A 17,227-nucleotide genomic window follows, 5' to 3' on the forward strand; every position below is an offset into this window, starting at 1 on the left:
GCGTGCGCCTGTGTCATAAGTAAAGGGCCGGCTGGCTTGACCGTTAAGGGTGCTGTAACCCCCGAAAGTACACTCCAGTCCAAACCAAAAAAAAAATTATTTTCTGTGTTTGTGAATTGTGTGCGCAGTAGCCGCACGTGCATCAACAAAGTAGTGCCAAGCGTGCGCCTGTGTCATAAGTAAAGGGCCGGCTGGCTTGACCGTTAAGGGTGCTGTAACCCCCGAAAGTACACTCCAGTCCAAACCAAAAAAAAAATTATTTTCTGTGTTTGTGAATTGTGTGCGCAGTAGCCGCACGTGCATCAACAAAGTAGTGCCAAGCGTGCGCCTGTGTCATAAGTAAAGGGCTGGCTGGCTTGACCGTTAAGGGTGCTGTAACCCCCGAAAGTACACTCCAGTCCAAACCAAAAAAAAAATTATTTTCTGTGTTTGTGAATTGTGTGCGCAGTAGCCGCACGTGCATCAACAAAGTAGTGCCAAGCGTGCGCCTGTGTCATAAGTAAAGGGCCGGCTGGCTTGACCGTTAAGGGTGCTGTAACCCCCGAAAGTACACTCCAGTCCAAACCAAAAAAAAAATTATTTTCTGTGTTTGTGAATTGTGTGCGCAGTAGCCGCACGTGCATCAACAAAGTAGTGTCAAGCGTGCGCCTATGTCATAAGTAAAGGGCCGGCTGGCTTGACCGTTAAGGGTGCTGTAACCCCCGAAAGTACACTCCAGTCCAAACCAAAAAAAAAATTATTTTCTGTGTTTGTGAATTGTGTGCGCAGTAGCCGCACGTGCATCAACAAAGTAGTGCCAAGCGTGCGCCTGTGTCATAAGTAAAGGGCCGGCTGGCTTGACCGTTAAGGGTGCTGTAACCCCCGAAAGTACACTCCAGTCCAAACCAAAAAAAAAATTATTTTCTGTGTTTGTGAATTGTGTGCGCAGTAGCCGCACGTGCATCAACAAAGTAGTGCCAAGCGTGCGCCTGTGTCATAAGTAAAGGGCCGGCTGGCTTGACAGTTAAGGGTGCTGTAACCCCCGAAAGTACACTCCAGTCCAAACCAAAAAAAAAATTATTTTCTGTGTTTGTGAATTGTGTGCGCTGTAGCCGCACGTGCATCAACAAAGTAGTGCCAAGCGTGCGCCGGTGTCATAAGTAAAGGGCCGGCTGGCTTGACCGTTAAGGGTGCTGTAACCCCCGAAAGTACACTCCAGTCCAAACCAAAAAAAAAATTATTTTCTGTGTTTGTGAATTGTGTGCACTGTGGCTGCACGTGCATCAACAAAGGAGCAGCGCCAAGCGTGCGCCTGTGTCCCATAAGTAAAGAGCCGGCTGGCTCATTTCTTAAAGGGTGGTGTAACCCACAAAGTGCACTACTCTCCAGCAAAAATAAAATAATATTTTCTGTGTTTGTGTGCGCTTTAGCCGCACGTATATATATCAATATAACATAAATGGAGGACCAAACTTTCTCCGATAAAAATAAAATAGGGAAAGATCAAGAACCACTTCCTCCTAGTGCTGTTGCTGCTGCTGGGAGTTGTTCATCATCCCAGAGAGGAAGTAGGAACATCACTACTTTTACTAAACAATTGACCCTCCAACAGTCCATAGCGATGAGGATGAAGTACGACAGCAGTCATCCTGAAGCAAAACGTATCACTGAGGCCTTGACTGCTATGTTGGTGTTAGACGTGCGTCCGGTATCCGACATTAGTGCAGTGGGATTTAGACAATTGATGGAGGTAGTGTGTCCTCGGTTCCAAATCCCGTCTAGATTCCACCTGCATCCTCAAAGCAGCAGCGACAAGCGTGCGTCTGTCTGTTAAAGGGTGGTGACACCCTCAAAGTGTGCTACACAAACAATTAAAATATTGTTCTTTTTTTTTCTGTCTTTGTGAATTGTGTGGGCTGTAGCCGCACCTGCATCCTTAAAGCAGCAGCGACAAGCATGCGTCTGTCTGTTAAAGGGTGGTGACACCCTCAAAGTGTGCTACACAAACAATTAAAATATTGTTCTTTTTTTTTCTGTCTTTGTGAATTGTGTGGGCTGTAGCCGCACCTGCATCCTTAAAGCAGCAGCGACAAGCGTGCGTCTGTCTGTTAAAGGGTGGTGACACCCTCAAAGTGTGCTACACAAACAATTAAAATATTGTTCTTTTTTTTTTGGTCTTTGTGAAATGTGTGGGCTGTAGCCGCACCTGCATCCTTAAAGCAGCAGCGACAAGCGTGCGTCTGTCTGTTAAAGGGTGGTGACACCCTCAAAGAGTGCTACACAAACAATTAAAATATTGTTCTTTTTTTTTCTGTCTTTGTGAATTGTGTGGGCTGTAGCCGCACCTGCATCCTTAAAGCAGCAGCGACAAGCGTGCGTCTGTCTGTTAAAGGGTGGTGACACCCTCAAAGTGTGCTACACAAACAATTAAAATATTGTTCTTTTTTTTTTGGTCTTTGTGAAATGTGTGGGCTGTAGCCGCACCTGCATCCTTAAAGCAGCAGCGACAAGCGTGCGTCTGTCTGTTAAAGGGTGGTGACACCCTCAAAGTGTGCTACACAAACAATTAAAATATTGTTCTTTTTTTTTTGGTCTTTGTGAAATGTGTGGGCTGTAGCCGCACCTGCATCCTTAAAGCAGCAGCGACAAGCGTGCGTCTGTCTGTTAAAGGGTGGTGACACCCTCAAAGTGTTCTACACAAACAATTAAAATATTGTTCTTTTTTTTTCGGTCTTTGTGAAATGTGTGGGCTGTAGCCGCACCTGCATCCTTAAAGCAGCAGCGACAAGCGTGCGTCTGTCTGTTAAAGGGTGGTGACACCCTCAAAGTGTTCTACACAAACAATTAAAATATTGTTCTTTTTTTTTCGGTCTTTGTGAAATGTGTGGGCTGTAGCCGCACCTGCATCCTTAAAGCAGCAGCGACAAGCGTGCGTCTGTCTGTTAAAGGGTGGTGTAACTCTCAAAGTGCTCCAAAAAATAAAAAACTATTTTTTTAATGTGTTTGTGACTTGTGTGCGATGTAGCCGCACCTGCATCCTTAAAGCAGCAGCGACAAGCGTGCGTCTGTCTGTTAAAGGGTGGTGACACCCTCAAAGTGTGCTACACAAACAATAAAAATATTCTTCTTTTTTCTGTCTATGTGAATTGTGTGGGCTGTAGCCGCACCTGCATCCTTAAAGCAGCAGCGACAAGCGTGCGTCTGTCTGTTAAAGGGTGGTGACACCCTCAAAGTGTTCTACACAAACAATTAAAATATTGTTCTTTTTTTTTCGGTCTTTGTGAAATGTGTGGGCTGTAGCCGCACCTGCATCCTTAAAGCAGCAGCGACAAGCGTGCGTCTGTCTGTTAAAGGGTGGTGTAACTCTCAAAGTGTTCCAAAAAATAAAAAACTATTTTTTTAATGTGTTTGTGACTTGTGTGCGATGTAGCCACACTTGCATCCTCAAAGCAGCAGCGACAAGCGTGCGTCTGTCTGTTAAAGGGTGGTGACACCCTCAAAGTGTGCTACACAAACAATTAAAATATTGTTCTTTTTTTTTCTGTCTATGTGAATTGTGTGGGCTGTAGCCGCACCTGCATCCTTAAAGCAGCAGCGACAAGCGTGCGTCTGTCTGTTAAAGGGTGGTGACACCTCAAAGTGTTCTACACAAACAATTAAAATATTGTTCTTTTTTTTTTGGTCTTTGTGAAATGTGTCTGCTGTAGCCGCACCTGCATCCTTAAAGCAGCAGCGACAAGCGTGCGTCTGTCTGTTAAAGGGTGGTGACACCTCAAAGTGTTCTACACAAACAATTAAAATATTCTTCTTCTTTTTTCTGTCTTTGTGAATTGTGTGGGCTGTAGCCGCACTTGCATCCTCAAAGCAGCAGCGACAAGCGTGCGTCTGTCTGTTAAAGGGTGGTGTAACCCTCAAAGTGTGCTCCACAAACAATAAAAATATTCTTTTTTTTTTCTGTCTTTGTGAATTGTGTGGGCTATAGCCGCACTTGAATCCTCAAAGCAGCAGCGACAAGCGTGCGTCTGTCTGTTAAAGGATTACATCGGTGACAGCATCCAAGTAGGCATGTCAGACAGTCCGTACCTGTACTGGCAGGAAAAAGAAGCAATTTGGAGGTCCCTGTACAAACTGGCTCTATTTTACCTGAGTTGCCCCCCCTCCAGTGTGTACTCCGAAAGAGTGTTTAGTGCAGCCGGGAACCTTGTCAGCGAAAGGCGTAGGAGGTTGCTTCCACAAAATGTGGAGAAGATGATGTTCATAAAATGAATTATCAACTCTTCCAGGGAGACCAGCCTCCAGAACGTACAGAGGGACCTGTGGTTCCAGCAGGGACGAATTAATACTCTGTGAGGATGAGGATGTACACACTGAAGAGGGTGAGGAATCGGTGGATGAGGAGGATGAGGATGACATCTTGCCTCCGTAGAGCCAGTTTGTGCAGGGACAGATTAATTGCCAGCTTGTTTTGTGGGGGCCCAAACGAACCAATCATTTCAGCCACAGTTGTGTGGCAGACCCTGGCGCTGAAATGATTGGTTTGTTAAAGTGTGCATGTCCTGTTTATACAACATAAGGGTGGGTGGGAGGGCCCAAGGACAATTCCATCTTGCACCTCTTTTTTTTCTTTGCATTATGTACAGTTTGGGGCCTAGTTTTTCAATGCCATCCTGTCTGCCACTGCAGTTTCACGCCTAGATGGGTCACGTGTTTGTGCCGCCCACTTGTGTCGCTTAGCATAGTCATCCAGCTACCTCGGTGCAACCTTTTGGACATAAAAACACTATTGTGAGGTGTGAGGTATTCAGAATAGACTGGAAATGAGTGGAAATTAAGGTTATTGAGGTTAATAATAGCATAGGAGCAGAAAAACCTACAAATTCTGTGATTTTAGCTGTTTTTATGCTTTTTTTCAAAAAAATACAGATCCAAAACACAAAACCCAGAACCCAAAACACGCAAGGGTGGTTTTGGCAAAACCAATCCAGATCCAAAACACGAAGAAAGATCCAGATCCAAAACCAAAACACAAAACACGAAAAGTGGCCGGTGCACACCCCTAGTATATATGTATATATATAAATATATAGAGATTCAGAGGTGGATACTGGCAAAGCATCAGGCACAAATGCTCAATGTTTTACTTCTGTGCATGCGTGTGAGATGCACTGTGCATGTGTCTCAATGGGTTCCACACGGTGGACACAGATCAATATTGCATGGAGATACACGCAATATCAAAGGGCGTTTTGGGCAGTAACATGGGATGCTAAAAGTCATGGGAGTGTTGGTGTCAATGACTGTGTCTAAAGATGCAGTTCCACTGACACCAGCGGCCATGATCCCTCTGACATTGTGCATTTGCCATAGGCAGGTGCAATGTCCGATGGTGCAGCTGGTGGTCTGCCAATGCTGCGCTACTGGAACTGGGTTCATTTCTGAATTAGGCCCATAATATTGCCATTAGACCTTCATTCTATTTTCAAATGACAAAAACAAAAAATAAAATGTGTTATATAAAAGTTGGTATTAGTTTTGTGTCCCTTATTCCAGTTTAAAGAATTACCAATTTGTCCGGGTTTGTACACAGCTTTGTCTGTCTGGACCAGAACACTGGTTCTTTTCTTCTTCACAAGAACTTTACTACTTCTCTCTATGATCCTTTTTGCATTTTCAACGGAGATTATCAGTGTGCTGACCTGTTCTTCACCTTCAGATGGATGAGGAACCTATAAAAACAAATAGAGTGAAATAAGCACTCTGACAGAACATGAAATGTCTCAAAAGTACCATTAACATAGACATGTGCAGAAACCAGCATAGGGGGTGTTACTTCGGCACTTCCCCCTCCACCGGGTCATGGACTACCCTGTCCACCCCTCCGATCTGGACATTATTCACCTGGGTGTGCAGGTGAGTCCAGGTGAGTAGTGTATGTCCTAGAGGTATCGGGGTTGGAATAGTCCATGGCCTGGCGGAGGGGGAAGAGCCGAAGCAGCACCCTCTGGGCCTGATTCAGACCCTCTCGCGAGAGCAATTCGCTCACAAGCAGGTCGATGGTGGCCCAATGTGCATGCGCACGACGGAGCCGGCTCCGTCGTGCGCATGAGCGAGACCTGGATAGCGACGGGTCTCACTACAAAAGGGGCATGCTGTCGATGTTGAGTGACAGCACGCCCCCTTTGGTGGGCGGGTCGGGGGCGTGTCTGCCCAGATGGAGGCATTCCCATGGGAACGCCTACCGTCTGGGGCCGGCCCCACTGACATCACAAGTGTTGACAAAAACAGACAATAATTGATCACAGACATTCTCACACCTTGGGCTGACTGTAATGGCGTGCAAGATGTAAAAAAGTACGAGTTTAGCACTAAACTCACAGTTTTTTAGAACTCCCACACGTAATATGCTGCGAGAACATGCAAAGTCGCATGCATCTCATATTCCCACAACTCACAATGGCCAAACTCGCATCTAGATGTTTTACCATTTAAAAGATACAATTCGCCCAATTTAATAGAGTTTGAGTTGTAAAGTCGCACAAAACTTGCATTTAACATTTTGCTAAAGAATAGACTTGCTTCAAGCTACTGTAGTGAGTTTAACCTGAGCAGCAGCATGTTTCACAGAAGCCTTCACAGATTAGTGAGATTCATGTAGGCTTCAGTGTAAAAGACAAAGCTATTAAAGTGTTAACATTTAAACAAAAAATGACATGTGGTCAATCCCCCCAAAAGCACAACCAGCACCGGGCTGAGTAAGCCGATCTTGGTTGTGAAATTAAGGGGGGAGAGACATAGGGCTCCTTCATATTTTCAGCAACCAGCACCAGACTATGCGAGCTGGTACTGGTTGTGGAAATACAGGGGACACAATCAGTTGGGGTTCCCCATATTATCCACAACTTTAACCGGGCTCTAACTAGCGGGAGTGTAGTGCCATAGTACCCGCTTTACGGGGTTTCCGCCCAAGCATTCATCACTCCCAACTAGTCAGCCGAGGCAGGGGATTGCTCAGGAAGTAGGGACCCCCAATAAAGGGGTTCCCTTCCCAGGTACACCCCAGGCTCAGGTTAATAGCCCGGAGCTATTCCCCCGGTGGCGGTAGGGTTAATAAATGTTGGAAAAAATAGAATAAAAATTGTCTTTAATGAGGAGACTACAAATCCCAGCAAGCCTGCCCTGCTTGCTGGTGCTTGGAGAACCACAAGTACCGGCCAGTCATGGCATTAAGGGCCCACTGGTAACTGTATTCTTCCTGTAAAAGTAATAGTCAAAAAGAGACATGACACTCACCAAATCTTGTATACTTTTATTACATATTCACACGGGATACATTCTGTATCCTGACAAAGGGGAGGCCAGTGGTCAGAATGCAGGCGCCATTATCCCGACATTTGTCAGAAACCCAGCTTCGGCATCCCGACCGCCAGCATCCCGAAGGTAAGTAGCAGGGTTAGGGGGAGGGTTAAGGTTATGATTAGGCACTAGGGAGAGGGTTAGGGTTAGGCACTAAGGGGGAGGGTTTGGTTTAAGGTGCAGGGAGGATGCGGTTAGGATTAGGCACTAGGGAGAGGGTTAGGGTTAGGCACTAAGGGGGAGGGTTTGGTTTAAGGTGCAGGGAGGATGCGGTTAGGATTAGGCACTAGGGGGAGATTAGGTTTATCCACCGGGGAGAGAAGAATAGGGTTAGAGGCAGAGAGAGGGGGCCAGTATTCTATCCATGTTGGGTTGTTGGCATCGGGATTTTGACTGCAGTGGTTCCCGAGCACCAGCATTCCATACCTATCCCATTCACAAACATACTCACAGTAAATACTTACCTTCACTGTAGCCATTTGGATCCTTGGCCATGTAGCATCCCTGATCTCTATAATAAAACAAACATACTCACCTACACCTTGTGTCATGTACTCTTCAGTTTATGTAGGCATCCCGGCTCTTCTTCAAATAAAAAAAATGAGAAGCTCGGAGCCACCAGTGTAGTGACCTGTACAATCACTAGCTCCCGAATGATCAGTAATTGGCAGGTCTTCCCACTGAAACAATGGGGAGAGCATTTATTGGCTGAGAGAGGCAAGCTTCTGGCTCTCTCAGCCAATAAACACTTCCTCCATTTTCTTCAGTGGTGGGAACCACTGGGTTATTAGTGGTCATTCTCATTGAAGTGAATGGGGGCAGTATCCTAAAGTGGCCCAAGAAAAGTACGGGTTTGATTTTAGCCCTTATCTTACCAAAAGGAACTCAAGCAATATTGCAAAACGATATGGGTCAAATTTGCTGTATCCAGATGTGAATGTCTGGAAGAAGATTAGCCAGATAGATTCACAAATGTATTAAAAAAAGGGCTAAAGGGTGATCTAGAATATGCATGTTATAATTGTATGATTTTTTTTTTTATTTGTAATTGATTAAAAGCTTTAAAGTACTACTAAATAATCATTACATACTATTTGTGTCAATTATTTATGTCAAGAAAAATCAATTTTTATTCTATTACAGATATGTCCATGTACATCTATCCTCATATCATTCCACTTAACCCAGTTTGGCATACAATGAAAAATGCAACTAAGCTGCACGATCCATCAAGTTTTTTACTGAATGCAACATTTTTTGTACTGCAAATGCCACAAAAGTACATAGTATGAATATTCTGTACACAACTCGTAGAAACAGCCAGTGTGCGATAGGATGTTAATCAGGCAAGACTGGGGACCAATATGACTGAGCCGTGCCATGCATCCCTCCACAAAGCATTAGGTACTTGAATCAGACCCGCTCGCTAGGATGCAATCGCTCGTAGCTGCCGATTTTCACATTCTGCGCATGTGTACCCATTGCAATGCGTGAGCCCGTGTGAGAGATCGGGAAGTGTTCACACGCTGCGCATAGACAGCCCAGCAGAGTTAGTGACAAGAGAAGCCGTTTGTGGGTGGTAACATGGGCTGGCCATTAAAAAATGGGGGAGTGGAGGTGCGAACGCCGTTTCAGAGGCGTGCATAACTAACAGGCAGCGTCATAGTAAACGTCACCTGGCTGGATTTTACACTGAAGTACTCGCAGTGCTTTCGGAAGGGTATGGTCAACCACAAGCGCTGCGATAGCATCCGATGGTACCCGATGTACCGATGGTTGCATACACTTCCTGGACATGACATCCGCAAGCAGGGGCGCCGAGAGGGGGGGGGGAGCGGGTACAGATTACCCGGGCCCGGGACATAGCAGGGGGCCCGGGCCGTCGGGAAGCACACTGACATTTTTTCTTTCAACTTTTTTTTTAACCAACCACTGTATCCCAAACCACCGGCGGCGGGGGGGGGGGGGTTACCTCACTGTCACCACATCACACTGTCTGTGTCTGTGTCACACAGACAGTGTCACTTGCTTGCAGCCGCGCCGCTGCGGAGCTGATGTACTCGCGAGATGATGACATTATCTCGCGAGGCAGTGCGGCACCATTACCAGGCTGCGGGTGGGGACTGAGAATAGACTACGCCGATAGAAGCAGACAGGTGACTGCAGTGCTCAACGCTGCGCGGGCATCCTCTGTGTTGTTTCTGTGTGGCAGAACTCAGCAGGCAGGGGTGAGACTGGCTGCACTGAAGGGAGGAGCCTAAGCCTGACACTGACTGACCCTGTGCGAGTCTCAGCATCACTGGTGCTGTGTGAGTGACCTGTCCATCAAGTACATATTAGATATATGATATCATATGTATTATATATATATATATATATAAATATATATATATATATATATATATATATATACACACATAGTTCAAGATTATATCCAATGAGGAAGGATGCACTCTCCTTTAAAATCAATAAAGCAATTTAATGTTGTCACATTATTTCTCAATAGTTTAGTCCTTATAGGTCATAATAGTTTAGTCATAGTCGACGTTTCGGTTCCCAGATGAACCTTTCTCAAGACTTTCACATAGTGGACATCATAGACATCACATCAAATGGCAAACATTAATATGAGACTTTACAGAAATCTGAAAAAATAACAGAAAACACAAAATGACTTGTCTAGCAGGCTCCTAAATACTCAAAAAGACTAGGGATGTGCAGGCTCGGATAGGTTCGAGTTTGCACGTGGAGTTCGGATTTTTCCCTCCAAAAAAACGGAACTCAGAACGAGGCAAAACGTCATCTTACATGGACGAACATCATCATTCCTGGTCTTTTGTCCAGGAATGATGATGTTCGTCCATGTAAGATGACGTTTTGCCTCGTTCTGAGTTCCGTTTTTTTGGAGGGAAAAATCCGAACTCCACGTGCAAACTCGAACCTATCCGAGCCTGCACATCCCTAAAAAAGACAGATACACCCGTGTTGTAAAGGTAAACACCTGTCACCTGACTCGAGTAATTTGCCACCAAGTATCAGTGCGAATTATACAGTCAGCCCATGAAAGTAGAATTATAAATAATAAATAAATACCTCTATAAAGTTAGTCAGTTAGCCCCAATTAGTTATGGAGCTCAAAAGGTGTGTCCACACTCCTAAGAGTAGATGACACATTGAATTTAAGTATTACTCAAAATAGTGACCATTGCAAATAATGTGTAGATAATATAAATAAACATAGGTGTAAACATCCATGAATAATATCTACCTAAAGCGTCATCAAACCAACATGAAAGGCCCGCTATTTGGATATTGCTAGTATATGGACAGTAGATACTGGTATTCCAGTCGCACAGGATATATATGTCTTCAAAATACGGAGACAATAATTAACCCCTTTTAATAAGTAATGCTGTCAAGGGGGTGCTACCATAGACACATAATTGAAATTACAACAAGAAAAAGAGCAAATGAAAATGTCATAGGATGGTGCACTAAATACGTAACTTAAAATATAACTTTTATTAGATAAATAGTAAAGTACTGTTATCCTCAGATCATAACACACAAAAAGCGAAAATAAGTTAAAATACAGATAGACGGTGACAGAAAGAATAGAAAGTATGTGATTTAAGATGTAGTTCTGAATAGAACTTAAAAAGCAGCGCTCCTACATATTCATACAATAATCGGTCTAGTTAATAATATTTGTGGTGTATATTCCATTTAATATATAGATATAGTATTCCCACACTTTCAAACAACACCATACAAGAATAATAGTCTCTGCTGTTAGTATTTATTCAGTGTGTAATGCTCTGGCAATTAATGTGTTTCACGTTTTTTAATGTTATCCCATATAATCTTCAATAGGGTTAGTGTGGAGATATCATATTGTGTTCCTGACACATATCATTGGTCACCTCTGTTCTTTATACATTCAAATGGTATTAAGTATCCCCTTAGTAATTTTTTGGAGGCACTAGTACTATTAAAGTCACTTGAAGAAACGTGTATTGTTGTTATTTTTATTATACAATTATACTGTATACATGAAGTGTGATAAACATAAAAAAGATGGATACTAAGAACCATCTAGATTAATAATATATTAATATATAAAATAAAATATATAAAAATATATGTATAAAAAATATATAATATATGTATATATGTGTATGCATATATATATATGTAGGCACATATGTACACGTTGTATGAACTATTGCACGTATGTCACATTTTTACTTATTTATATTTTTTCATCTTTTAATAATTTTTTTCTTTGTTTCACATTATAATCATGTTTCATGATTCACACAATAGGAATAGACTTTATATATTTATTCATTATTCCTCAATTTTCAAATATATTTTTATACATATATTTTATATATTTTATTTTATATATTAATATATTATTAATCTAGATGGTTCTTAGTATCCATCTTTTTTATGTTTATCACACTTCATGTATACAGTATAATTGTACATATAATTTATGTATAGATCAACGGATACTTAATCATTATTTTCTTTATGGTGGATGTTCTTTAATATTGTTTCTTAATATTATTTATTTAAAAATGTTCACATATATTTATATAACTTTATGATTTATTCATGATTTTATGCACAATATGATTTTTTTATCTTTAATATATTCATTTATTTTTGTTTTGTTCTACATCAGTTTTTTCACAGATTCATTATCCTTCACCAATTACACTTTTGTATTAAAATTTTGTGCATATGATAATTTAATTTATATACACATTATTAAATCACATATATATTTTTTGTATGGTTAATGGTTTTGTCTGTGAACCATAATTATTAATATATATTGCATCATATTTAAACACTATTGCAGGGATATAATACTCAATTTAATTTATATTGTTAAACATTAACATCTTTTTTAATTAGACATTAGTATGATAACTATTTTTGGTTAATAGTCATTTGACTATTATTACTGAGTTTTTGGAGCTCATCATCTTTTCTATTCTTGATTAAGTATCCTGAGAAGGCCCTATAATTATAATAATGATCACGTGATTCACAGAATCAATAGTTATTACTTCATCCTTCTATATATTAATATGAGAGATTCTCGATTATACATATATATGTTATAATCCTATAAGATAATGTTATACTTTATAGGACTTTATCTATTATAAAATCCGATAAACGAGTGTAAAACCGGAGTTTGATTACTCTTGACTGAGGATGTATCCCTATATCAGTGATCCATTAAGATTCCTGACGATGATGTCCTCAGCCCAGGGAATTTGAGCACGCTGTCAGTCTAGAAGGAGAGAGCGGAGCTAGCAGAGTGCCGCCTATTAGCGATTGGTGTACGCGAGTGTATTGGACACCTGATTGGTGTTATAGTAAATATGGGGGTATTTAAGGGAGGTCTGTAAGTCTGCTCGGCTTACCTTGATAAAGCTCTATAGCGAAACGCCAAGTTGGTCATGCGGCGCTGCCTACTTGTCAATTGATATGTTAGTACACTGTATATGAGAGTAATACAGCTTAATCCCTGGTGGTGCATGTGACACCAAATAGCTGAATTATTTGCATACTGCTCCCAGGAGTACTCTGGCTAGTTGAACAACTGAATGAATACAAAGAAAGAGGGACATGAGAGCACTCATTATATATACTTCAATATGAGGATCATATGTGTATTACATGTATAATAAGAATACTAACAGTACACCTTTATTCAAGTAACTTTAATGGTACTAGTGTCTCCAAAAAAGTACTATGGGGATATGTTAATATGTTTGTTTTGTTAAACACTGCCTATTAGAACCAATTGTGTGTATTAGGGAAGCAGATAGATCCCTTATGACAGTGTTTACCAGCTCCATTGTGAGTGGTCAGTTACACTATATGTGAGAATGATATAACTTAACTCATGGTGGCATATGTTACACTAAACAGCTGATTTATCTGTATACTGGTCCGAGGAGCATTCTGGCCAGTTGAACAACTGAATGAATATAAAGAAAGAGGGACATTAGAGAATTTATCATATGCACTTTAATATGAGGATCATATGCGTATTACATGTATAATAAAAATAACAACAATACACGTTTATTCAAGTGACTTTAATAGTACTAGTGCCTCCAAAAAATTACTAAGGGGATACTTAATACCATTTGAATGTATAAAGAACAGAGGTGACCAATGATATGTGTCAGGAACACAATATGATATCTCCACACTAACCCTATTGAAGATTATATGGGATAACATTAAAAAACGTGAAACACATTAATTGCCAGAGCATTACACACTGAATAAATACTAACAGCAGAGACTATTATTCTTGTATGGTGTTGTTTGAAAGTGTGGGAACACTATATCTATATAGTAAACAAAATATACACCACGAATATTATTAACTAGACCGATTATTGTATGAATATGTAGGAGCGCTGCTTTTTAAGTTCTATTCAGAACTACATCTTAAATCACATACTTTCTATTTTTTCTGTCACCATCTATCTGCATTTGAACTGATTTTCGCTTTTTGTGTGTTATGAGCTGTGGATAACAGTATTTTACTATTTATCTAATAAAAGTTATATTTTAAGTTACGTATTTAGTGCACCATTTTATGACATTTTCATTTGCTCTTTTTCTTGTTGTAGTATATGGACAGCAATGTCTGAAAAGATGACAGGGAGAGGTGATCAAACCTTTAAATGTACACTGGCACATAGCGTTAATATTATAACCCATGTAGGCTTACCTTACTGCTATGCAATAGGCATCAGCACTGAAATACAGTGGGCCAAATGGAGTGTGGAGTGGGACACGTGCCACCAGCGTCCGCAGCATATCATCTCTATGGCGCCGAGCGGCTATTAAACCCGCTAACCGGAAGTGGGTTTCACATGCAAAACACTTCCGCGTGTCAGCCTGACACGCAGACATACGGTGGCCACAGTGGTACAAAAAGTGGTGACTCAGACGCTGGCTGATAGCGTGTAAATGAATACCAAGGAGAGTGAATATACTCTCTATAAAGTACAGTGTATATGTATATAAGTATTAATTACGGAGCCTGCTTAGACTAACAGATACCATTACAGACATGAAAGTATTATAATCCAATAACATACATTACAATAATATCCATACACATACACATATATACTCACATATATGTATATACACATATGCTAACATATATGTACACATGCGTCTCAACAATATTCATATAGTCTGACCCTTGTGAGTCATATCAACATAATGAAAGATATCCTTATTGGAAGATTACTTATTAGTTGGTAGACCCAAGCAGTATAGTAAATAAAGAACATAAATACATAAACAGTAACAATTACTAAAAAAATTTCAAAATTAGTACACTAGCCTTAACTTCAGAACTTATTCAAAGAAAGATACCTAGAGGGTTATTCTCATTCAAACCTCTAGGGGTCACTGTATCCAATACGTGAATCCAAAAACGTTCCCGTTTTTTTAACAACAATAGTCTGTCAATTCCTTGTTTTGGAGGGATCCAGTCTATGAGCTTACACCTAAGTGTCGGCAATTGGTGAGATTTCTCAAAGAAATGTCTCGCTACTGGCTTATCACTTTTGCCCGTAGCGTGTGCTGCTCTAATGGAGGCCCTATGATTGGCCATTCTATCGCGAAACCTACGGGCCGTAAGGCCTACATAATATAAACCGCATGGACATATTAGGATATATATCAGATGGTCAAGAGCGCAATGTAATCTATACTTAATATGAAATAACCGTCCTGAATGCGGGTGCGGGAAAGTAGGGCCAATCATCATCGATGTGCAAGTCACACAACCACCACATGAGACACAACCCGGTCTTTTTACCATGATTTCCGAAACCTCATTGGGTTGACCTGGGTAAAGACGTGGTCTCATCAACATCTGTTTGAAATTTGGTCCCCTCCTATAGGCCATCATCGGCGGTGGCATATTGTGGAATGGTAGCGTCTTATCACTAGTAATGATGGGCCAAAATTTCTTAAGTGATTTCTGTGTGGCTTGAGCTTGAGCATCAAAGGTGGTAGTAAAAATAAGACGTGGTTTAATTTCACTTGTAGTAGACCCAGCAGTTTCTTTATATATATACATATATATCACAGCCTCATATACTTACCGGGGGAAGGGCACCAGAGCAGGCTACTGATATATAAATTTTTTGAGTGCCGGACATCTCCACTTGCTATATATATATATATATATATATATATATGTATATATATCATATATATTTTACATATATATTGCATACGTTTAGATATATACTTACTATTTAAATGATATATAATATATTTATATAGTAAGTATATATATAAACGCATGTAATATGTGTCGAATATATATATATATATATATATATATATGAAAACATTGAATCTGTTCAAAGCGCCTGTGTGCTAAACAAAGTGCTGTGCTTACATAAATATTATTAGTAAAATAAATATTAATAAATATTATTGATAAACTTCAGAAAAATCAATATTAAATATCTGTGGTCTTTTAACCAATAAAGTGCAAAGTGCAATTGTGAAGCAAGTTCCTTAGTAACACATATAAAACAATAGTACCATATAAGGAAGTGCGAGTGAGAATAAAATAGTACTCTGACTATAATATATGTAAAATGGACACACAAAATTTATTTTAAGACAAGAAATGTAATATAAATATAAAATGAAACAATAAAAAATAAATAATAAGTTTATGCAGAAATGGATGTGCTATACACAGCAATTAGATAGTTGTTATTGACCAGTATATGAGGGTATGCACAAATAGATAAATATTATAAAAAAGACATAACAATCAATATAATTTAAAAAAGGGATTCTGCGGCTTATCTGATAAGTATGGTAGTAAAGTTCATGCTCCACTTACCTCTCATGAACTTTACTACCATACTTATCAGATAAGCCGCAGAATCCCTTTTTTAAATTATATTGATTGTTATGTCTTTTTTATAATATTTATCTATTTGTGCATACCCTCATATACTGGTCAATAACAACTATCTAATTGCTGTGTATAGCACATCCATTTCTGCATAAACTTATTATTTATTTTTTATTGTTTCATTTTATATTTATATTACGTTTCTTGTCTTAAAATAAATCTTGTGTGTCCATTTTACGTATATTATAGTCAGAGTACTGTTTTATTCTCACTCGCACTTCCTTATATGGTACTATTGTTTTATATGTGTTACTAAGGAACTTGCTTCACAATTGCACTTTGCACTTTATTGGTTAAAAGACCACAGATATTTAATATTGATTTTTCTGAAGTTTATCAATAATATTTATTAATATTTATTTTACTAATAATATTTATGTATGCACAGCACTTTGTTTAGCACACAGGCGCTTTAAACAGATTCAATGTTTTCATAAATTTAATAACAGCAGATCACCACTGCTATACTTCTTCTGTTTGAGCTGACACCCATACTATAGGGGAGTGCTATATACTATACTTTTTATATTTAAAAGACATATATAACTTGAATACGACTGGTTCTAAGGAGTAGGACTTCTTCCTATTCTATTGAAATAGGGCGTTTATTATCCTTTGGCGGCGTGTTCTCTCATTTCTACATATATATATATATATATATATATATTTTTAATCACATATACATAAATAATATATACTTATTACATATATAAACATCTAAATGTGTAATATATAATACATGGGTAATGTGTATATATACTGGAAAACGCTATGACATTAGGTTTGCTCTAACCTGTACGAGCAGTTATGTAGTGTATATGGTGAAATGCCCATGCGGGTTATGCTATGTAGGTAAGACCATGCGCACCTTTAGAGAGCGCATGGCAC

At 39.9% G+C, this 17,227-nt stretch overlaps 1 protein-coding gene across 1 annotated transcript in view; it reads right to left on the reverse strand.

Annotated features, from left to right (window-relative positions):
* LOC148518853 (alpha-2-macroglobulin-like) overlaps nt 1–17,227 on the reverse strand; it is a 229,079-nt gene that overhangs the window by 202,954 nt on the left and 8,898 nt on the right. Inside the window, exon 3 of the mRNA XM_088476974.1 lies at nt 5,543–5,705. Coding sequence (XP_088333100.1) covers nt 5,543–5,705 — 163 coding nt within the window. The remainder of the gene's footprint in view (nt 1–5,542; nt 5,706–17,227) is intronic.

This window comes from Taudactylus pleione, unplaced genomic scaffold, assembly GCF_031769625.1.
Source record: "Taudactylus pleione unplaced genomic scaffold, aTauple2 ptg000198l, whole genome shotgun sequence".
NCBI classification, from domain to species: domain Eukaryota; kingdom Metazoa; phylum Chordata; class Amphibia; order Anura; family Myobatrachidae; genus Taudactylus; species Taudactylus pleione.